General features: G+C 49.6%; 1 protein-coding gene across 1 annotated transcript in view; it reads left to right on the forward strand.

The window, feature by feature from the left end:
* The window catches only part of MYO1D (myosin ID), a 155589-nt gene that overhangs the window by 39398 nt on the left and 93386 nt on the right, over positions 1-22805 (forward strand). The window contains exons 5-14 of the mRNA XM_032134297.1: positions 539-592; positions 1448-1543; positions 2631-2747; positions 3911-4114; positions 5262-5407; positions 5489-5603; positions 6224-6394; positions 11044-11114; positions 12983-13057; positions 14497-14629. Coding sequence (XP_031990188.1) covers positions 539-592; positions 1448-1543; positions 2631-2747; positions 3911-4114; positions 5262-5407; positions 5489-5603; positions 6224-6394; positions 11044-11114; positions 12983-13057; positions 14497-14629 — 1182 coding nt within the window. The remainder of the gene's footprint in view (positions 1-538; positions 593-1447; positions 1544-2630; positions 2748-3910; positions 4115-5261; positions 5408-5488; positions 5604-6223; positions 6395-11043; positions 11115-12982; positions 13058-14496; positions 14630-22805) is intronic.

Consider the following 22805-nt stretch of genomic DNA (forward strand, 5'->3'; position numbering starts at 1 on the left):
AATAAGGACACGTTGCTTGGTGACTGAATGCCTGCTGCATTTAACCCTTTTTTGTGCTGTTTACACTGATTTGGAGGGAGGGTTCTGGAATGGAGCTACGGCTCCCTGAAACAAGGCCCTTGTGTCAGAGCAGAGCATTCCCTGGTACCGTGGCTGGGAGCTGTGGGCAGCCTGTCCTGGGGGTGTAGGAGTGGTGACCACCAGGCCCTGAGCATTTGTCTGTAGTCACAGAGTCCTGGTTTTCATTTCCAGTGATTAAATAATTCTAAAACTAAAATGAAGTTTTATTTCACTCTTCCATGAAAGCCACCCTGTGGTTCCCACATGGGGTTCCTTGGTGGAAGTAGGACATTGCAGCTTTTACACAAGCTGGTGCTTTTGACTGTAGACCACAAGCTCCAGGGTCGCACATGTGTGATGGTGTTCCCAGGAGCCTGAGTGTGAGATGTGATGGATTTGGGGTGTCCTGGTGATGTGGGTGTCTGAGGGGAGGTGCTGATGTCCCGCTAACACCCAGTGCTGTGCTTTGTTCCCCCAGTCCCGTGTGATCGTGCAGCAGCCAGGGGAACGAAGCTTCCACTCCTTCTACCAGGTTTGTGTTCCTTTGCTGGAGCAGTGACTTGTCCCCAGTTTCCCAGACGCTTTGGGCAGAGCACTCAGGGCTTTCACCCTCTCATGTATTTTGCAGAAGGTTCCCTTTTGCAGCATCTTGGGTGATCTTGGGTTCTTCAGTTCTCGGCGGGGGCCTGGGCTGGGAGGGAGCCTGGGAAGATGGATTGTTTTCTATCCTCCAGTCCCATATTAACACATTTATAAACTTAAAAGGAGGCTGACTAAACAAATATGGTAGGACATTGGACTTTGACTCACTGTTTTATTTGTAGTAAGTCTAATCCCTCTATTTTCTCTTGAGGCCTTTAGTCCATATGGAAGTAATTTTATTACACCAAGTTGACTTTTTTTGTTTTTTGGATGTTTTTTAATGTCTTCCACATTGTGTGGTGGTTCCCTGTGTGTCCTTTGGGGGATATGGTCAGCCTATTAGTATAACCTTGATTCTGCAGTGAGGAAAGGGGAGGTTTGTTTGTTTTTTTCCCATTTCTCAGTACTCCATGGTGGCGTGTTAGCACTTTCCTCACGGATGTGTCATTTCCAGGAGGAAAAGTCTCTGTGTGGGCAATGTGCTTGCCAAGGCATAGCTGTGGCATGGCCCAGGTGTGAACAGGTCTGGAGGGGGTTCAGGCTGGTTTTTATACAGTTGTGACTCTAAAAGGACAGTGATTTGTGGTGGCAGAGCCCTGCACCAGTGCAGACTCCGCATCTTGCGTATTGTGTTCCACATATTGTAGCAGTAATTAATGTTTTTATGATTTTGCTTGTCAAGAGACAGAAAAAAGAAGGATTTTGTATTTTTCATTCACCATTTCTTAAAACACTCTTCATGCAGCTCCTGCAGGGAGGATCTGAGCAGCTCCTGCGTTCTCTGCACCTCCAGAAGGATGCATCAGCCTACAGCTACATCTGCCCTGGGGCACAGCTCAAGGTGAGGGGTCTGAGGGACCCAGGGACAGCTTAACGTTGGGAATGCTGCTGGAAATGCTCAAAGCACTGCTGAGCTAGCAGAAGTTGAGGTCAGTGGGGATGAATATAGAAAGGTGACACTGGTGTGCTGTTTGTAATGAAGTCTCTGGCACTACATGATAAAACATGAGTTTACTTAAATCATAGAAAAAATACCCCTCTATTCTGCTTAAAATATACAAATATACCTGTTCATGCTGCGTCTGCTTATAAACAGCAATAAAATGTTTTATTAATAAATGCAGGTGTAGATATTTGACATATTACCAGTGGCAGACATTCCATGTCCCACGATAGGTAACTTAAACTGCCTTCTGCACGAAAAAGCCATAAGGACTCATTTTTTTGCAGCATGATCTTTGAGTTACTGAAGCACTCAGTCTTCATGTCTGACTTGTCCTCAAGGGGGAACTCTGAGCAAGAAAGAAGGGAACAAACCCATGAAGTTTTTAGGAGAACAAGATCCTGAACACTTCAGATACATCTGGAGTTGTCCCTAATGTTGTCCCTTTGAAGCAAGGTCCAGACACAAGGCTCCCTGATATCCTGGGTGCTTTTGTGAGATGCACTTTGGTACAGAAACCCAGAGACCTCCTCACATGCCAGATGACTCTCTCTAAAAATGTGCATTGAAAACAAACCCAGGAGGCTGCAGGGAGGGAGGGAGAGGCTCATCTTGAGAAAGGTGGAGAACAGAGATTTCCTGCTGGCGCTCTGCAGCCGCTGCTCAGAGGGTCTGTGACTGCACAAATTGTCCCTGTTCTTCTTGGATTTTTTATGAACTCTTTCTCAGCAAATTCCACTGGGAAATTTATTGTGCTGTGGTGGATTTCTGTGTGTCCTGCTGCCAGAATATGTGTGTGCAGTGCAGGGTTCAGTGTCCAAGCATGCAAGATGGCATTGGAGTAAGCTGGGAAACCTCATGACAGTGGCTTGCATGTGAGAAACATCAAAGTGCATCTTTATTTCCCATGGGCTTGTGAAATCCTTGCTTCCTCACAGCTGACTTCCATTAAACCCCCCCATCCCAAACTTCTCTCTCCCCTCAGTGTTCCATCAACGACGGGGCTGAGTTCAAGGCAGTTGCTGATGCCATGAAGGTGATTGGCTTCAAGCAGGAGGAGATTCAGACTGTCTACAAAATCGTGGCAGCCATTCTGCACCTGGTGAGCTCCCTGCCCATGGATATCCATCCCTGAACCCATCCCTGGGCTGTTCCTCAGGAGGGCTTGTACTGCCAGCAGCTCTGATTTTCCTGCTGCAGAAGCACTTGGCAGCTCTGTTGGCTGGGAAAGTGTGTCCAGTTCTCAGCTCCAGTGGGGAGAGAAAGTCCTTGCTGGAACAGGGCACTGCAGTAATGATCACATGTATTCTGCATGTTCCAGATCCCAAACCAGACATCCCACTAAGTACTGGGACCTGTTAAATGTTCTGAAAAAGGAACTGTTGGGGTTTGGCAGTGAGGGCATAGGGAGCTTCTGTCCCTTTTTGCCCTCACACTCACCTTCACCACAGTGGTTCTGCTTCACTTCATGGTGAAGGTTGAGCGCAGGAAACACAGGAGACCTCTTAATTCTTTGTGTTCTGAGGTTGAGGAAATCTTCCTTCTCCTGGAGCCTCCTGGGAGCCACAGAGCCTCCTTCCCTGGACAGTGTCCCTGTATCTCATCTCTTGTGTGTCCCTGAGGAAAGAAGTGGGCAGGAGGAGGGTGGCAAAGAACAGCTTTGTTGCAGTTCCTTCTCCTCCTTGGGGTAGCAGTGCTGGGAAGGAAGGGAGGCAGAGCAGAGTGGGGCCATGCAGGCAGGCTGGGAGAGCACCCTCTGCTGTGGATCACCAGAGGGTGTCACTGCTTAATCCTGGCACAGAAGGTACCCAGGAGCAGAGCTGTGGTGGTGGGGTGCTGCCAGTCCAGTCCCACTGGCACTGACCTCCCAGCTTCCCCACACCATTCCCATTCCCTTTGTGGAAGGAGCACTGCCAGGAGAACTGCAGCCAGTGAAGACAAATGCTACATCCAGCATTTGTATACATGGTGCAATTCCCTATCCCTGGAATCTGAATCTTGGCATGGTGTTTGATTAAATCTCAGGAAGTGTTTGATGTCATTTGTCCCAAAAGCTGAGCTGAACACTGAGCAGGAATGCTTTGCTTTGAGAAAGCCTTTGCTGCTCCCACTGACCTTGGAGCTTTGAGGGTGTGGATATGGAAGACCCACCTTCCAGTGTGGCAGGATATTTCCTGCTGGGAATAACAGGTGGAAAATGGATGGACCTGGGGGGTGGTGATTCCTGTTAGTAAAAGGCAGATAGAGAAATGCTGCTGATTGCAGGGGAACCTGAAGTTCTCCGTGGATGGAGACACTCCCATCATCGAGAACAGCAAGGCGGTGTCGGTCATCGCCGACCTCCTGTCCACCAAGGCCGAGCTGGTGGAGAAGGCGCTGCTGTTCCGGACAGTGGCCACGGGCAGGGACGTCATCGACAAGCAGCACACGGAGCAGGAGGCCACCTACGGCAGAGACGCCTTTGCAAAGGTGAGTTCCAGTCCCCTTCCTCTGCACAGGTGTGGGACACTCACCCAGACACGTTCCTGCTGCCTTTGCCCGTGGGCTGAGCTGCTCTCGGTGCCCAAGGAAGGCTTTGCTGTCAGAACTGCACCGTGCTCAGTGCCAGCAGGATTCCTGCTGGGTCCATCAGCAGCGCTTGCTGTACATCCTGCAGATTTCTCTCTGAACCTACGTGTTCCTGAGTTCTGTAGGGGTTTGTGGCACCTCCCCATCCCTGCCCTTCCAGCAGGGTCCAGCTCCCACAGCCAGCAGTGCCAGGAGGGGCACACCGAGGAGGGGACAGGCTGCAGGCCAGGCTGGCATCTGCAAATATGTCATAGAGGGAGGAATTTTCTGTGAAATGGGATCCTCAACTTCATTTTGCAGTTAAAGTCAAAGAGTAGAGAGTGGAACTGGAATACCTAGAATTCAGGTTGGAAACACAAAGTGTTGGGTTTTTTTAATTTTTTAAAGAATTGTAGAATGGTTTGGGTTGAAGGGACCTTGAAGGACCCTCACACTCCAACCCCCTGCCATGGGCAGGGACATCTTCCACAAGAAAAGTGGGTACCGATGGCAGGAGTGACAATTGTTCCTCCTCTGCTAAGAAATCAAATTATAAGGGAGGAACAGATCAAGTTATGAATGTCCTTGATTATTAACTTGACTTCTTTTCCTGAGATAATGTATTTACCCAGCTTCACAGCACATTTTGAACATGAGGACTTTGAAGACACCTCTGCCTCCAGAACATTTTCTTTGTGAAAGGTGAACGGGATTATTTTCCTGTCATCGTTCAGTTTTTGGGTTTCTGTGACTGACCTCTCCCTTGCTCTTCACTATTGTTAAATAATTCTCAGGAATGGTACTTATTAGGCAGCTGAAAAGCTGACTGGAAGCAAATTAGGGAACTGCTGCACCCAGTGACCTCACTGGGATTTCAACTTGTTATAAATGAGTTTTGGAAGAAAGAAAAGAAATACTTCCATAGAATATTTTCTCCAGTCAGTAGCTGCTCACTTTCAACAGAACATTACCTGCAGCTTTGCTGGAGGCCTGGAATGAGCTGTGTTGAATTTCCTGGGAAGAGCTGAGGCAGGTGCAGGCAGGAGCCCTCAGTCTGTGTTTCCTGCAGGCCATTTACGAGCGTCTCTTCTGCTGGATTGTGACACACATCAACGATGTCATCGAGGTGAAGAACTACGACACCACAGTGCATGGCAAGAACACAGTCATTGGGGTCCTGGATATCTATGGCTTCGAGATATTTGACAATAACAGGTCAGCCACCTTCTAAAGCCCGGTGTTGTGCCCTTGCCTGTCCCAGAACACTCATCACCTTTTCTTCTCATGTTTTTGCAGTTTTGAACAATTCTGCATTAATTACTGCAATGAAAAGCTCCAGCAGCTCTTCATTCAGCTGGTTCTAAAGCAGGAGCAGGAGGAGTACCAGCGAGAGGGAATTCCCTGGAAGCATGTGAGTGCTTTGGCAGGGGAGGGAGAGGTTGCTGTGAGGTCAGTGTACCAGCACAAGTCCCAGATCTGAAGTTGCTCCACATGCAGGCTCCAGTCGATGGGACATCTGTGTCCCTGCCAGCTGTCCTGTCAGGCTGGGATCAGGCTGGGGCGGGAGCTCCCCAGCCACCTCAACACGTGCGTCCTTGGGAAAATAAGGGACTCCAGGTCTGAGATGAAACCTCTTGTGGCACCTCTGTGATGCCGCACACACGACTGTGCGTTTCTGTTCTGAGTGCTTATGGATTTTTCTAGTTGTTGATAGTAACACTCAAAAATCTTGACTTTTCCTGTTCAAACTCTCTTCAGAATGCCAAGGACAGGATGTGCAGTGTCACTGTGGTGACTGCACACAGCTGAATTGTAAAAGACATTTTAAAGGGCATTCAGCAGCAGAGGTCTCAAGATGTTTGTGAGGGGTTTGAAAAATCACTTCCTTTGCTGTTCAGCATAGGAGAGCAGCCTGCTTGATCAGGAATTAGAGATCTGCATGTTCAGAGCTGATTGCTCCTTGCTGTCACACTGGTACTCTCCCATTTCTGCGGCCAAGGTCACCAACACCCTGTCCTTTGTTTGCTGTAGATTGATTACTTCAACAACCAGGTTATCGTGGACCTGGTGGAGCAGCAGCACAAAGGGATCATTGCCATTCTGGACGATGCCTGCATGAACGTGGGGAAAGTCACGGATGAGATGTTCCTCGAGGCCCTCAACAACAAACTGGGGAAGCACGCGCACTTCTCCAGCAGGAAGGTAACCCACAGACCTTGCTGTCCTCTGCCATCCCTTCTCCGTGTTCTAAGGTGGAATGGAATGAGGAAAAAGGGGTTTAGGGGTGGCTGGGTTGGAATCGCTGCGACTGAGTGTGAGATGAGGAGCCCGGAGCAGCTCCAGCCGCAGAGGAACCCGGCAGAGGGAGCTCCAGCACGTCCGATGGCACATCCCTTTTATTCCGGGATAAAAGGAGCCTGAGCTCGTGCCTTGACATACCATGATGTCATCTGGAACCAATCGATGCACCGGCTCGGCCCACGTGTTGTTCTTCCCAGGCTGCTCTAATACATAGTGACAGTGAAATTGTTCTCACTCCTGCTTTATTACAGCGCTGTGATTTGGGCTTTTTTCATCGTCATTGGCTGCAGAACGTGCTCATCTCCCGCTGCACCTCAGAGCACCCCGGCCCCTCGCCCGGCTTTGTCTGGGCTACAATGGGCGAATTAAAAGGCTTCATTTGTTCCTCACTTGGCAGCAGATTGCAAAATGGTCACCAGCCTGATTAATTTGAGAATCTTTCACACTAAGTAATCAAATAAGGGCCTTTAATTTATTGATGTCTCTCTACTCAGAAACACTGTCTGAAATGCCTGGCTCAGAGTGCCAGTCCCCCCTGCTCCCTCCCACCCCGGCACAATGTTTTATGTAGGTCAGAAATACCAAATTAGCCTGGTTGTGTAAGATATGTGCTAAAGGCTGCCTCCGGGAGGCTCAGGATAAACAATGGGTCTGGCTGCGGCTGTCTGAGGAGAGGCCAGGATGAAAGTAAACCAAAAACCACTTTTTCCTCCCAGATGCTGCTTTCCTTAAATGCCCTTTTGCTGCAGCACACCTGATGTCTCACCTGCCACGTGCACCCGAGCTCAGGGAGTGGGACAGGGAGCTTGATTCCAGTGTTGACCCAGATTTCACATGCCTGAGCAGTGACATGGCACGTTCTGAGAAAACCCACCTGAAAACAAGTGTGAGGCCTAGTCTGGGTTCCTGTTTGAATGCAAACGGCTTCCTTTAGTGGTAATGCTGGTGGGATGGAGCCTGGGATCCTCTGCAGTGGGGAGCTGGGGGAGTGGTCCGGTTTCCAGAGCTGTCTGGTCAGTGGATGTAGAGAGAGGTGTTTGGTTTCTGCTCTGTCCTGGCTCCCACATCTGCCCAGGGGAAGGGGCTCTGCCACAGAGGGAGCAGGTGGTCCTTTAGTGCGGTGGCAGAAGGGGATGGAATTTCAGGAGGTATTATGGGAGGCTATAAAATGAACATTTAAAAATAAAATCTGCTAAAGTCCTTGCCTTCAGGAGTCCCCTCCCAGCAAGGAGACATTAAAGGACAGCATTGCCAGCTGCAGCGTTCCTCAGCAGGAGGTGGCGTTGTCAGAAACTGCCTGCACAGGCTACAAGGGAGACAAGGAATCCTGCTATAAATAATGTTTATGGAGGGGGTGATGGATCTGCCTGGCTTGCTAATTTCTAGTTAAATCAATAGAGCCTTGAAAACACTGACCCATAAACCTCTCAGCATAATGATTATTTTTTCTCCCCATCGCATCTCTGCTGATGTCCCAGCACCTCAGAGCTCTTCCTCAGTCCCACCCACAACTGCTGTGGGAAGCCTGAGCCTTCTGAGCTCTTCTAATTTGGATTAAAACAAAGGGCTTGATTCCATCTCATGCCGTGCCTTTGCAGACTGCAGTGGCCCACGCAGATCCTGTAAAGTTCCACACATGGGAACTGTTCCTGAGGAGGTAAAGTCGTGTGTTGGGAGCGGCTCCCGTCCCTCAGCCCAGTTCATGCTCCACTGCTCCCTGCAGAGCATGTTGCACACAGGCTCCATGTGGAGAAGCTCTAGGGGGCTGTGGTGCCCTAAATAGTCGTGTCCTACTTTGTGTACCCGGCTGCTCCACGCTGCTGGCGCCCTTGTCCTGGGGAAGGCTGAACAAGCCAGGAGAATGCTGGTTAACACTTCCACCAGCAGAATTTGTGGCAGAATGTTGTATTCCTGGAGCGTGGGGTGTCCTCCTCAGATTTGTCTAATACTAATCTGGATGTGCAGATGTGCCACATGTTCTGGTGGCCCTTCCCAACGTCACCATTCGTATCCTCAGCCTCTCCAAATTCCATTTCTTTTCTGTTGATATTATACTTTGGAAGGATCAAGTGCAGTGACAGACAGTCCATGAATGCCTCAGTCTTCAAATTGTGGAGAGCATCAGTCTCAACAAACTGGTTCTGAAGGGAGGAATATCAGAAGGTCCATTCCAGTCCACCTGATATTGTGTCTCCCAAGACACTGGACAGTGGTGAACGCCCACGTGAGAGCCCAATATGGGACAAATGTGAAGTGATAACTTGACCTGCTCCCATCTTCAGGGACCTGCAGCCCAGGAACCTCCTGGTGTCCTTAGTAGGGCTTTTTGTGCGGTCTTCTTGGTTTTTTTAAATATACAAAGAATTCCACAGCTCAGATACTCATGTGAAGAGCTCCTTCCTCCTTGTTTCCCTCCCTCCTCCCTTTTCCATTTTAGATTACACCTCTCACCTCCTAGTTTTTAAATGGCAAAACACAGTTCTCTTTAGTGTCTTCCACTACATCATCTCCACGTTTTTTGCCATCATCTCTGGGCATTTCTTTCCTAACCCAGGGAGGCCGAGTTCATTGGCCCATCCTCCCAGGGCAGGCAGTCAGCAGGGGATGGTTTTGCCCTTCAAGTCTCTCCCAGTTCTCCGTGTCCTTTTTGAGATGAAGGAGAGTAGGTAAAGGGACAGTTTGGGGCCCATCAGTTCCTGTGAACTTTGCCCTTTCTCAGTGGGAATCCCTGCCCTCCTGGGGCGTTTCATTTGCTCTGCTTTGCCCTCATTTAACTCCGGGTGTCTCCCGCAGTTTCTCCCAGGCAGCCCTCAGTGATGAAGTGCCACCACCCAGCCCCATGACCTTCCCATCACCCTCAGGTTGTGGCTCATTTCAGATGCTGTGAAAGCACAGCCTCAGTGCTGGCTCCCACAGGATTCCCATCTTTCCAACACCTTTCTCCTGTCTTTACTACCCTTCAAATGCTGTGAGCTGTCAGTGAGGAGCCTCCTGCAAGGGCTCCCAGAAACCCAAGCAGATGATCCACTTTATCAATGGACTTGCTGCTCTTTTTTTTCACTAATTTCGACTGCTTTGTCCAGCAGACACAAAGTTTGGAGAGAATCACGCCTTAAGAAAAAACAAACCAGCAAACAACAAAACCCCTGATTGCTGTGTTATGGCTCCTTCCAGCCTCTCCAGAGCTGGGTGAGCTTTAGGAGGAGCTTGTGCTGCCAGCTGTGCCCTGTCTGGTAGCACAGACACATTTCTTTTTCCATTTGGTATTTGCCTCTTTTATTGACTTGTTGGTTTGAGCTGTGTGTTTGGGTGGCTGACAAAGGCACTCCCCAGCCCCGTGCTGGGAACCCACTGCAGCAAGAAAAATGACTTTGTTTTCCTGGTGTTGCCTCATTCCTTCATTTCCTCTGTGTTCTGCTGCACCTCGGTCATCCATCAACTCTGCAGCTCCTGGTGCTCCTTCCTCCTGCTGTGCTGGACTTCCCACACCTCTGGGACCTCCTGGGGACCTTGGTACTCACGCTCCTTGGGCTCCTCCTTGTGATTAATTTTGTGTAAAGTATATTCTATTTTTTTCATCTGTTCTTAACAGTTTGAGCCAATCTATCCTGTGCTCTTGGACACAGGTGAATTTTTGGAGTGTATCTCCCTGTGCCAGTCATCCCTCCTGCCCTGCATTTCAACCATGCTAATTTCCTCTTTTATTTCTCCAAGACTTTTTGTGGATAGCAGATATCTGCTCATAGCCCTCGGTGTCGTTAAATGCTGCCTGCAAAGACTTAATTCATCTCCTGCTCCTTTTGCCTATAACAAAATCCTCATTCTTATCTCATTCTGCCTTTTTAATTAAGCCAGCCCTGATGGATTTTTTGGCTCCTGCTATTCCTGAAGGGATGAGTGTGTTACAGCCACTGCTGCTGAACAGCTGCCATGTGGGCACTGGACATCTTCTGTTGTGCAGAAGGAATGGGATGGGATGGGATGGGATGGGATGGGATGGGATGGGATGGGATGGGATGGGATGGGATGGGAAGGGAATTTGAGCTGGAAGCAGAGGGCTGGAGCAGTGGATCTGCACAGGGGTCCCTGTTTGAGGGGTGCCAGATGACCAGGAGGGATCTGGGGCAGAACAAGCCTTGCTGTTGTCACAGCAATTGGCCCATTTCTCTGCTGAGGAGCTACACTGCAATGGGAAAAAATATAAAGGAAGATTTAAAAAAAGTCGTAAATTAACTCGTGGGTGCAGTGTTTCTCTACAGGCACAAGTGTTCTTTTTGCATAATGGTGTTTCTGAGATAATATCAATTTCCTGATAAAATTATAGGCTCTTGCAGCTTCATTTGTACAAGCACATATTCTTACAGTGCATCCATGAAAACATTATCCAGCGCTGGGTTTCACATCTGCACATGCACATAGAAAGTGGAATTCCTGCAGTTCCTAGTGCTATTTTGAAGGCAGGTTGTTCTTCCATGGAGCTTGTAAATCCAGGGATGGTGTTTTAATATCAACCCAAGGCTAGTATTTTGATGTATGTGAATTTATTTCAGCTTTGTGCCACGGACAAAACGCTGGAGTTCGACAGAGACTTCCGGATCAAGCACTACGCCGGGGATGTGATGTGAGTTGCCTTCAGAAATAAAGTTGCACCTTCTATTTTTGTCTTCCCAGCAGCTCTGAAGTGGTACAATATTCTGGTTTACTGCTGCTTCTGGTGCAAGCCAGAATAGCTGTCACACACAGTTACAGAGTGCAGTGCTTGCTTATCAATTAAATCTTCTGCTGGTGCCTTGCTCTACAGAGTGGGAATTTGTACTTGGAGTGAAACAAAAGGAGAGGGAGGGGTGGGAGTGAGGGGAGAGCAGTGCTCCAGGGAAAAAAAAGAGGGGAAAAAGGCAGCAGTGTTTATGTGAGAAAGCTACAGTGAGCTAATAAAATCTGGTTTAGACATCTGTTTGGTGTGATTATATAACTCTGGCTTTAAATTCTCCAATCAGCTGGAGCAGGCTGGAAGCACAGGGGAGTGATAACCTGCAGGAGGGATCGGGGCAGGAGGGTTGGGAGGTGCTTGCCTGGAACCTGCAGGAGCAGTGCAGGAGGTGACAGCAGTGGGAAGGGAGAGTGAGTGGAAGTGAAGGATGCACATGGTAGGAACCATTTGCTGGGAAAGCTGTCGTGTGGAATATCACTGGAGTCACTTAATGGTTTAGAATTTGTGTAACTTCCCATGTCAGAAGAAAGGGAGTTACTGGGGGAATAATTCAAAATTTCTTTTACCTTGAGATTGATTTTAATTTTAATTCCAAGGACAACCAATGTTACCAGACTGGAGTCCATGTAGCACAGGCAGGTTGTCTTCTGGAGCCTTTGCTGAGCAATTCCTGACAGGTATCCCTCATTTCAGGGGGGTTTGGAGGAGAAAATACAAGGTGCTGTATTTTCTGTGCTGTATTAGTGGTTAAACCTTCTGAACTGCCAGTTGCTGACAAATGGTGAAAAAGAAAACTGAAATGTGGAAGGTATCACAGATAGTTCAAGCTCAGATCTTATGTGGAGCCCCAAGACTTGAGGGTGGTGAGGCCCTGGCACAGGGTGCCCAGAGCAGCTGTGGCTGTCCCTGGATCCCTGGAAGTGTCCCAGGCCAGGTTGGATGGGGCTTGGAGCAACTTGGGATAGTGGAAGGTGTCCCTGCCCATGGCAGGGGGTGGAATTGGATGACTCTTAAAAGGTCCTATTCCATGATTCTGTGATTTGAGGATAGCTTTGTACAGGGATTTGCAGGTTGTGGGTTGATCCCAGAGCCTGCAGGTTGGATGCAGCTTCCCAGGGTGGGATCTGCAGCTCAGGAAACATCTATGTGAGTGTCACTGAATGGGGAGATTTTGGACCTTTTCCATGAGGACAGAGCACTGCCTACCTTGAGACTTGGAGAAGAGATGAGACCCTGAAACAGTGACCTCCTGGAGTGGTGTTGCTGTGGGAATAGAGGAAGGAAGGAATCTAAAATGTGTGTGTGTTGATTTCCAGGAGAGCTCCCCAGTCACTGGTCAGAGGCTGCTCTGGAATTCAGCCTCTCTCTACCACGAGAGGGGCAGACTGCACAGACTGAAAAACAAACCTGAGTTTCTCTAGGATTTAACACAAGCACACGCTCAGTTTGGAGACAGAATCCTGAGTGTAACTCCTGAATTTGGGCCATCTGCCCCCTGCACAAGTGCTGTGAGGTGTCTCAGCCAGCCCCTGCCCAGCTCCAGGGGCTCTCTGAAGCCAGGTTGTTGTTCTGTGCTGGAGGCGGGAGCTGGGCCCAAGGATCCAAGTCTCACACTCTGCTCCTGCAGCAATTAGTGATAGGCTGGGAGCAGGGCTGGCCTCCTGATTAGCATCTGCTGTGTCTGTAGGAGTGCAGGGATGCTGATTCCACAGTTAGCAGCAGCTCACAGATGGAGTTTGCTACTTTGTAATTAACTCTGGTTTTCCTGTGGTTTTTAGTTACTCAGTCACTGGATTTATTGACAAAAACAAGGACACTTTATTTCAAGACTTCAAACGCCTCATGTACAACAGGTAAGAATATTAATGAGGTGAATTTTAATCTGATTTGTCAAAATCCTTTTTTGTGGAGTGATGCTATCAGAGACTCAGGTTTTCAGTGATTCTCTCTTCAGTGTGTGTGAATAAACACTTTGCTTTGGGATTTGATCTTTGTACATCTCCCGTGACCCAGAGGCTGTTAGTTTGATTTTTCAGGTTAAAGTCCTTATTCTGTACATGTTGTCTCTGTCCTGATGCAGCCTTTAATTGAACTGAATTTAAAGTGTTTGTTCAAAACCAACTGATTGTGCAGTCAAGATAGTGCAGCGCTTGCCTGTGCTGCCTGATTTGTCATTAACCAGTTGCAGATTTACCATCACTGCTCTGTCTGTAATCAGTGCTGAAGATACTGGGGAGCTTTGGTCAACAACAGCTATCCTTGGCCTCAGCTAAAACATCCTGTTTTGGATGAAAATATAGGGGGAAATGGGCAAATAGATTTGAATCCTTTCATGTGTGCAGTGACGTGAAAAGTGCAAACCATGAGGTCACGTGCTGGGCAAGTAAAAGTTGCCTTGAGATTCGAAATCCCATCAGAATGTGGGTGGAAGCACCCATGGAGCTGTTTTTCTTCACCTGGCGTTAAACATGTCCTGGTTTTGTAATCTGCAGCTTTCAGAGGCTCTGCTCAGAGGACAGTGGGCGCAGACACCCTGCAGTGCTGGGCACTGTTTACCTGGGCAGGTGTTAAATTGGTCTGCAGACCTTTGGGCTGACTGGCTGTGATCTCCCAAGCAGTCCCACTGTTCCTGTTTTCAACACTTCCCATCGACCAGGAACCTTGCAAAATATTTGCTGTGTGGTTTTATTAAATTTAGCCTGTTTTTTGTGTGAAGTCTCTGGAAAATCCTGTTCCCCAACACCACTTCCAGCACATTAAAGCCTGTGACAGATTGGCCATTGGACTGCTGTAAATGTGCTCAGTTTTGTCTGTTCCTGAACTCTTGCCATCCATCAGGGACAGTTTACCTCATGCTGAACCCTTCAGAAATACAGGCTAAAGTGTATAAATTACTTTCTATATCAAGAGAGGTGCAGAAATGCAGCTTGATCACAGGTGCCAGGTTCCAAGGGAGGATGGTGTAGTCTCACTCTTCTCTGTGTTGATTAAATTCTTTCTGTTGTGTCAGTGAGGCAGCCCGTGCCTTTGATGGATCACTCTGTGGGGTTTCACTGTCCTATTCCTGCACATCTTGATCTGAAGGGAGAATTTGCTGGTTGTTCTTCCAGATACTCAGTTGTAAGCTTGAACTTGCTCTTAAGAGCACAAAATATTGTGCCAGGAATGTCACCCTGGTGTGGGTGATGCGCTGTGAGCTGGAAGCAGCAGTGGGTCTGGGTGGAAAGCAGCTGTTGGATTGTCAGTGGAGTGGGAGTGCTGGGAGATTGCAATTAAAGAGACTCTCTCGTAGCTCCAACCCTGTGTTGAAGATGATGTGGCCTGAAGGGAAACTGAGCATCACTGAGGTCACCAAGAGACCTCTGACAGCGGCTACTCTGTTCAAGAACTCCATGATTGCACTGGTGGACAACCTGGCACTGAAGGTAAAGATTCCTGTTTCAAAATTGACTCTGACTTCTGATGAGAAGAGTGTGGCTTCTCCCTGGAGAGAGTCCCACCTTCCCATCGCTGCCATGTGACGGGAGCTGAGCTGATCAAAGGCAGAGAGGAGCCGTGTCTGTGCCAAACAAGCTTTTGGCTGGGAAGGTCTCGAGGGAGGATCGCCTCCATCCCCCATGAAGAAGGTGGACTTTTGGTTCCTCCATGACCAGTGAGTCTTTCACTTGTAGGAAAGCCAGTCTGTCTTAGGTAATGATTATTATATTAAATCATCTCTAGCAGAGCTCTTTGGGCAGAGGGCCCAGAGGATGCTGTTCATGGTGGAGAGGTTCTCTCTGGCTTCCCAGGCCAATGGGCTTCCATACAATACAGGCAGACCTGTGTGAGTTCCTTCTTTCCTCCTCCTTGCCATGCCAGAGGGTGAGGAGGGAAAGCTTTTATTTCACCAAGTATTGCAGTTTTATGGTAGAAGGCATTGCCTGGGCAAGAACCACGTTGTGTGAAGGAAGGGGGGGAAGGGAATGCTCTGGGAAGGGGCTGTTGGAGCGGCACAGCCGAGCAAGTGCTCAGATCCTGTGTGAGCAGAGATCCCTGAGGAATATTGGGGTGTTACTGGAGCTGGGTGGCCTTGCTGGATTCCTGGCACTGGAGTACAGCCCACAAGAGATGAACAGAGAGCCCAGGGTGCTGCTGTGTGTTCACATTCAGAATAATTAAGCAATAAAGAGCTAAGTGTTCCAGGTGTCTTCTCAGGAGCTGTGGGAGCAAAGGAAACAGGTCAGAGCACGGCCGCCCAGTGCTGCCTGTGCACAGCAAGAGAGAGCTGCCCTCTCTTCTTGTTTCCAGAGTTAGAACATGAAATCACACCTGATTTATGGGGTCATTCCCAGAGGGTGCTGGGCACTGCCCAGGCTCCCCAGGGAATGGTGCCGGCCCCGAGGCTGCCAGAGCTGCAGGAGCGCTGGGACAGCGCTGCCAGGGATGCCCAGGGTGGGGTTGTTGGGGTGTCTGTGCAGGGCCGGGGGTTGGACTGGGTGATCTCTGGGGGTCCTCCCAACTGAGGATATTCTGTGATTCCATGTTTCTGTATTTTCCGTTCCTGTGCTGGAGTGGGTTTGATCTGAGCTCTGCAGGAGGGTCTGGGACCCACCAAAGCTGCCTGGAGGTGCCAGCTGAGTCTCCCCAGTGAGGAATGAAGCCCCGTGGCTCCCCCAGGATGTTTTGCCTCAGGGGTCCTGAGAAGATGTCCCCATGAGCCCAGCCCAAGGCCAGGCCTTGCTGAAATAGGCACCATTAGTCAAAATTGAGAGAGTGCCTGTGTAGCCAGAGAGGAGCTTTCCTGGATGGCAAATCATGAGCTGTTGGAGCTGGGAAGGTGGCTGTGACTCTGGTGGGGATGGGGACACACTTCAGTCTGCTTCCCAAAGAGTCAAAATTGATCTGATCTGTTCATCTTCCAAATAATCTGCTGGCTGACCCTGAGCTGAATCTGGTACAGGTGCCAGGAGGTGCCAGGAGGTGCCAGGAGCCTAGAGAGTTTCTTTGTGTTGTGAGAGGAGCAGTTGTGGAAGGAAAAGTTTCTCCTTGGTGTTGCTGGCTGTTGTTGCAGGTCTGGTCCTACAGAATGGCCACAGTCATTCGTGCCCAGCCCAGCGTGGGGAGCCTGAGGCAGCCCAGGACAGCCAGAATCACTGTGGGGGTGTTGTGGGGAGGGCTGTGACCAGAGCACAGCAGGGAGCTGGGAGGGCAGGTTCAGCAGGCGTCCGTGGAAAAATTTCCTTTCCTTGTTTATTGGAAAAGTTATTCCAGGCCACCTGGAAGTTGTAAAAATAGAATAGTCCAGAGTATGCTGTGCACTGTGGTGGTTTGAACAATCCCTGCAGCTCCCAGCAGGGCATGGAGAGTTTAAATCCCACCTTATCCATCTTGAATCAGTGGGTACCAGCATTGCTCACTGAAGGCTGCCTGGCTTGGGTGGAATTAATTTCCTTCAGTCCATTTATCATCAGTATCTCCATCACAAATGCCAGCCCTTTCCAGGAGTAGGCATAACCAGGAACTGTTTCCAAGTCAAATTCACTTGAGGAGCTTCCTGTGTGTGTCTCAGTGTAGTCCTTTCCCATTTTTTACCTGTCCTAACCATTCACTGAGAAACTTGTATTGAAGCTGTTGGGGTTTTCCTGATTTTCTGTTGAATAGCAATGGAGAAAGAAGATTTCATTAGTATTGAGATACCAGTACTGATAAGCATAATTTAAACTCAGCATGCTCCAAAACCAGATTTCATGGAGTCACAGAACTGTTCAGGCTGGAAAAGCCCTCTGAGATTGAGTCCAACTGACCCCCAGCACTGCCGAGGCCACCACTGACCCCTGTCCTCAGTGCCACATCCACACCTTTTCTGAACACTTCCAGGGATGGGGATTCCACCCCTGCCCTGGGCAGCCTCTTCCAGGGCTTGAGCACCCTTTCCATGAAGAAACTTTCCCAATATCCAACCTGAGCCTCTCCTGGCACAGCTTGAGGCTGTTTCCTCTTGTCCTGTCTCTGTTCCCTGGGAGCAGAGCTTGACCTCCTCCAGCTGCCCCCTCCTGTCAGGGAGTTGTGTTGGTGAGACCCATCCTGCAGCCATGCTTGTGTCACTTTAAAGGGTCTAAATGTTGGGCAAGTTCCTTAGATAAGGCTTCTGAACACAACCTTTGTGTACTTCAAACAGTAAATCAGAGTGTGGAGAGCTTCTGGCTGGCTGCTCTGCCCTGAACATCTCTGTGAGGTGACTTTCGGGACAGTTAATGATATGCACATGTCATTAGCAAGTCAATAATTGGGCATTCAGGCCATGCCAGTGAGATGCTGGTCATGCACGAAGCACTGGATGCTCTGCCTCAAGTCACTGCCAGTTTGGATACTTGGCTCTTCCTTCTGCTGGGGCTGGAACCGCTGCTGGTGAAGCCACTCTGCTTTGGGGACACCGTCACTGCAGCTCCAGGTGCTCTCCTCCTTCCCTGGGGCTGTGTTACTCATTTTTCCCATGCTGAATTTGAGACTGAAGTTGCACTGGTGGGGAATCAACGACACTCTCTGTGTGTCTTGACTGTGGCTTGGACCCTGCAGGACTTTTTGGGAAGCCTGTGGTCACAGCTGATGGAAGCAGCTCTGAACACAGGGTTGCACAAGTTGCTGAGGTCTAGGGATGTCAGAGGAATAAGGTTCCTTAGTGACAGCTAACACCAGTTCATATTATTCTCAGCTGTTTCTCAAAAAGCCAAGTTGAAGATAGGCTTGAGTTTTGTGCAGATGGAGCTGATGGTTTATGGATGTTACCTGAGTGTGCCCAGTGCAGTCAGTGCTCCTTGTCTCACCTGGGCTGTTCTGCCTCGGTGCTGCTCTGAAAACTCCTTTAAACCCTATTTATGTGCTCACTTTCTGTAGTCCTCAAACAGGATGGCTCCAGGAGCTCCTCTTTATTGATACTCAGGTTTGGCCTCCCCGGAAAGCTGTAGGGTCTTTTGGCTGTAGCAAGAGTATCTTTAAACCTGTCCTTTGGGGGAATAGTCTCCGAAAGTGCCAATTTGGTGGGCAGGAATAACAATAATCTTGGAATTTTAGAATTGTTAAGGTTGGAAAAGACATTTAATTAAGATCATCAAGTTCAACCGTCATCCCAGCACCACCAGAATATCAAAGTCTGTGGCTGCAGTAGCTGCAGCATAAGTGGTTATTTAACTTTTCTGCTATCTAAAATAACAACCTTTAAAATTCTCTTTTGTTGCTATTCTCGTTTAAACCTGGAATCTGGCGGTGAAGCAGAGCTCTGCAGTCTCTGAGAGAAGGGGCAGGTGTTGTGGTTACTGGGATGTCTCAGGGGCTTCCATAGGGTCAGTGGCACAGTACTGGTGTTGTTAACAGTGCAGGGGCTGTTCTCAAATCTGGTTTTAATTTCAGTTTCTGTAAACACAAGTCCATGTGGAGACACTGGAAATGTGGCTGGAAATGCCACACCTCCAATCCTGGGGGCAGTTTTGGGGCCACCATAACAAGAAGGACCTGGAAGGGATGGATATGGGAAGGGATTGGAGCTGGGATGGGGCTGGAGCCCCAGGAGTGGCTGAGGGAACTGGTAAAGGGGCTCAGCCTGGAGCAAAGGAGGCTCAGGGGGGACCTTGTGGCTCTGCACAAGTCCCTGACAGGAGGGGGCAGCCGGGGGGGTCGGGCTCTGCTGGCAGGGAACAGGGACAGGAGGAGGGGGAACGGCCTCAGGCTGGGCCAGGGGAGGGGCAGGGTGGATATTGGGGAAAATTTCTTCACAGAAAGAGTAGTCAGGCATTGGCACAGCTGCCCAGGACTGGGGTGGAGTCCCCATCCCTGGATAGGTTTAAGAGCCATGTGGCACTTGGGGACAGGGGCAGTGGTAGCCTGGGCAGTGCTGGGGGTCAGCTGGATTCGGTGATCTCAGAGGGCTTTTCCAGCCTGAACAATTCTGTGACTCCAGAAATCTGGTTTTGGAGGACACTGAGTTTAAATTATGCTTCTCAGCACTGGTTCTCAATGCTGCTGAATCCTCCAGATTTCCAGAATCTTTTGGGCAAAAACTTCTCATAGATAGGAAAAAGTGCTGTTTTTTCCAAAACCAAACCACTCAAAACAAAAACTGCCTTTTCCGGTTGCCGTGTGCCATTTCTCAAGCACGTTTTACTGCCCAGGCTCTGCTCTCTGTGATGGATTATTTTGGGTGTCTGTTTTGTAAATCCTGGCACAGGAAGCCCTGTGGCTGCCCCAGCTGCAACTGGTGAGCTTCTCTGGGAACTCTCTGGACATGCATCTCTCCCTTGTTTCTTTTCTTCTTTTCCTCCTCCTCTGTAACTCCTTTTGTCTGACTCTTCCTTCCATCTCTCCCCTCTCCTATCCAGGCTGACAGGTTTCACCTCTGGTAAGTTATAATATCACCACTGTGACTGGTCGGACACATCCAGCATGAATTTGTCAGTGCTGTGTCCCATCGCTTCTCTCATGTAAGGAGCTATAAAGTGCAGAAAAGAAACCCTTCAAGAAGGAGTTCATTTAGGGTGCAATGGCTTAAAACTGGTTTGGTTTCTTTTTAACACTTAAAAATCTAAAAATCACTCAGCGTGATTGAAAAAAATAAAATCAGCTGCAATTAGACATCTAAAGAGCTTTCAAAGCTGGGGCCTTTGTGTCTCTGCATTTCAGTTCTTCCCTTTACAAATTGCACTTCTCTGACAGCAAGAATGGGAGCTGCATAATTATCCCCCTGAAGAGCTGGGGCTGGGGGGATTGGAAGCATGGAATAATCTACTTTAGAATTTACTCCAGGAGCTGTCGTTTCTGAGAGGCTTTAATTACACTGTAATTGCACTGATAGATGATCTCCTGTCTGTGCAGGCACTTCCCATTCCTGCTTTCCAAAGGATTTCAGCCTTTTAATATGAAACGCAGGCACAGTCACGGCCCTTTGTGCTGGACCTGAAGTCACGTATTCGAGGGGTTTGGCATTTTTGAGTGGCAGAGCTGTGCCTGACAGCCCAGCCTGTGCTGGGGGGTTCTGTGGCAGCGGTGAGGAACAGCTGAGAACTGGCTGCTGTCGTGTCAGCAGTGAACGAGTGACACTTCCTGGAATTCATGCTCCTAATGGCATGTCCAGAGAAGCTGGGGCTGCTGCTGGATCCCTGGCACTGTCCCAGGCCAGGCTGGATGGGGCTTGGAGCAGCCTGGGCCAGTGGGAGGTGTCCCTGCCCACGGCAGGGGGTGGCACTGGGTGATCTCCACAATCCCTTCCAACCCAAACCGTTCCATGTTCCTTTCATTTGCATGCTCTGTTCCCAAGGTGTTGCAGTTCTGTGGATTGAATGTGGAATATTTGTGATATCAACCCCATCAAGGGATTTAGATGATTTATATTCATCCTGCCATCAGATGCAGCACAGGGCAGATCTGGCCTGGCCCAGCACCATCTGGTGTTGGTGACCCTGCTCCTGACACTGAGTGAGGTTTGCCCCTCATGGTGTGGGTGGGGAAGTGGCCCAGGGTGAAGATCAGCAGGAGGGGAAGGGGAAAAATGCTGCCCATTCACCTTCACAGCTTTGGGCTCTTTCCCAGCATCCAAGTCCAGGTGTAATTCAGAGTTCTCTGTGTATCCTGCATTTCCCTAAGCAGCTCATTCCCAGTCACATGGGAGCCAGGTTTTAGCAGATCAGGGCAGCCATGCCCACAGCAAGTTCTGAGAGCTGCCAGGAGACTCTTGAGGGAATGAAAAGCCTTGGAAACCTTCTCACCTTCCATGCAGAGAGGATTTCCAGGAGAAAGCCAAAAAAGTGAATATAGAAATATCTTAAATCTCTTAAAATTGTACCAACTTATTATGTGTCACCTTCTTCTCCTTAAGAAAAGGGGAACAAGTGTCACTGGGATGGGTTGAGTTGAAAAGAATGATCTCTCCAACTCCCTGACAGGAGGGTGCAGCCAGGTGGGGCTCTGCTCCCAGGTAACAAGTGACAGGAGAAGAGGAAACAGCCTCAAATCATGCCAGGAGAGGTTTAGATTGGATATCAGGAAACCTTTTTTTACTGAAAGGGTTGTCCAGCCCTAGCACAGCTGCCCAGGGCAGTGGTGGAGTCCCCATCCCTGGAAGTGTTCAGAAATCTGTAGATGTAGGACTTGAGGACAGGGTTTTGTGGTGAACTGATGGTGGTGCTGGGTCAGCAGTTGAATTTGGTGATCTTAAAGGCTTTTTCCAGCCTTAATAATTCTGTGAGTCTCTGAACTGCCGTGGCAGAGGAAAGTGCTCGGTGGTGGTGACCTTGGAGAAGACCTTGCACAGAATGGAGCTGTTACTCAGCTGCCTGGTGTCACATCATGGAATCATCATGGAATGGTTTGGGTTGGAAGGGACCTCAAAGTTCATCTCAGAATCACGGAATATCCTGAGTTGGAAGGGACCCTCAAAGATCTTTGATCCAACTCCTGGCCCTGCACAGACACCCCAAGAGTCCCACCCTGTGCATCCCTGAGAGCGTTGTCCAAACACTCCTGGAGCTCCTTGGGCCCTGACTGTTCCCTGGGAAGCTGTTGTGATCATCTCATTCCCCCCCTGCCATGGGCAGGGACACCTTGCACTATCCCAGGTTGCTCCAAGCCCCGTCCAGCCTGGCCCTGGGGAAGCCGTGTCCTTGGTGCTCCTTCCTTGTCTGAGCCCCCTGCTCTGAGGAAGAGCCGGATGAGGAGAGCTCTGCCCGCAGGCTCGGCCGGTGTGCTGGGAGCTGGGCACAGATTCCCCGTGTTCCCAGTGCTCCCAGTTCCCTGTGTGCAGGGAGAGGAGCCAGACAAGGCTGGGAATGAGCAGTTCCTGACGCACTTGGGGAGCGCTGGAGTGGCTGGGAGAAGGGAGGTGCTGCAGGAACGGATGCTGCCCACACATCCTCCTGCTTCTCCCGCACTCCTCACACCCATCCCTGCTCCTGGGCTGCTGCCGGGAGGGTGGGCAGTGCCAGGATGCTGCCAGCTCCTTGTGGGTGCTTGGCTCAGCTTTTGCTGTCTATTCCCACTGCAGGGACGTTTCCTGGAGAAATCACAGCCTGGTGCTGCTGATCCCATCCTTAAGAAAGCAGGGAAACCTTCCAGCCCAACACTCTCCCTGGAAGATCCAGAGGCCTGTCTCAGCTTTCAGGATAGGAGGCTCTGCTTTCCGAGGCCTCCCTCTCTTGGCCCGTTCGTGGCTCACACTCATCAGGGAGTGGAGGATCCATGGGCTGCTCCATGGTGCTGCAAAGCTGCAGGTTGTGCCAGGGCTAGCCAGGACAGCCACGGATGATCCTGTTCCCTCAGCATTACTGAAGGGAAATGGCAATTTGGGGCCTTTAAAATTATCCTGAGATTAGGTAAGTGACCTCAAATCATAGAAATAAGGCTGAATCATAGACAAATCATCGAAAATAGGGCTGAGGGGGACCTTGGGAGTGCACCTAATTCACCTCCTGTTTGAGGACACCTCTGCCTGTATCTTCCCTTTGCAGGCTCTTCTCCCCACGGGTGGACGTTCCCTCCTTCCCACAGGCATTCTGTTCTCACTCCTCCTTTTCCTGAAGCTTAATTTGAATTTTTATACTGTGGTTAAAGCCATGACTTCTTTGTCCTATATTCAAC

The sequence above is a fragment of the Corvus moneduloides genome, chromosome 26, assembly GCF_009650955.1.
Source record: "Corvus moneduloides isolate bCorMon1 chromosome 26, bCorMon1.pri, whole genome shotgun sequence".
NCBI lineage: Eukaryota > Metazoa > Chordata > Aves > Passeriformes > Corvidae > Corvus > Corvus moneduloides.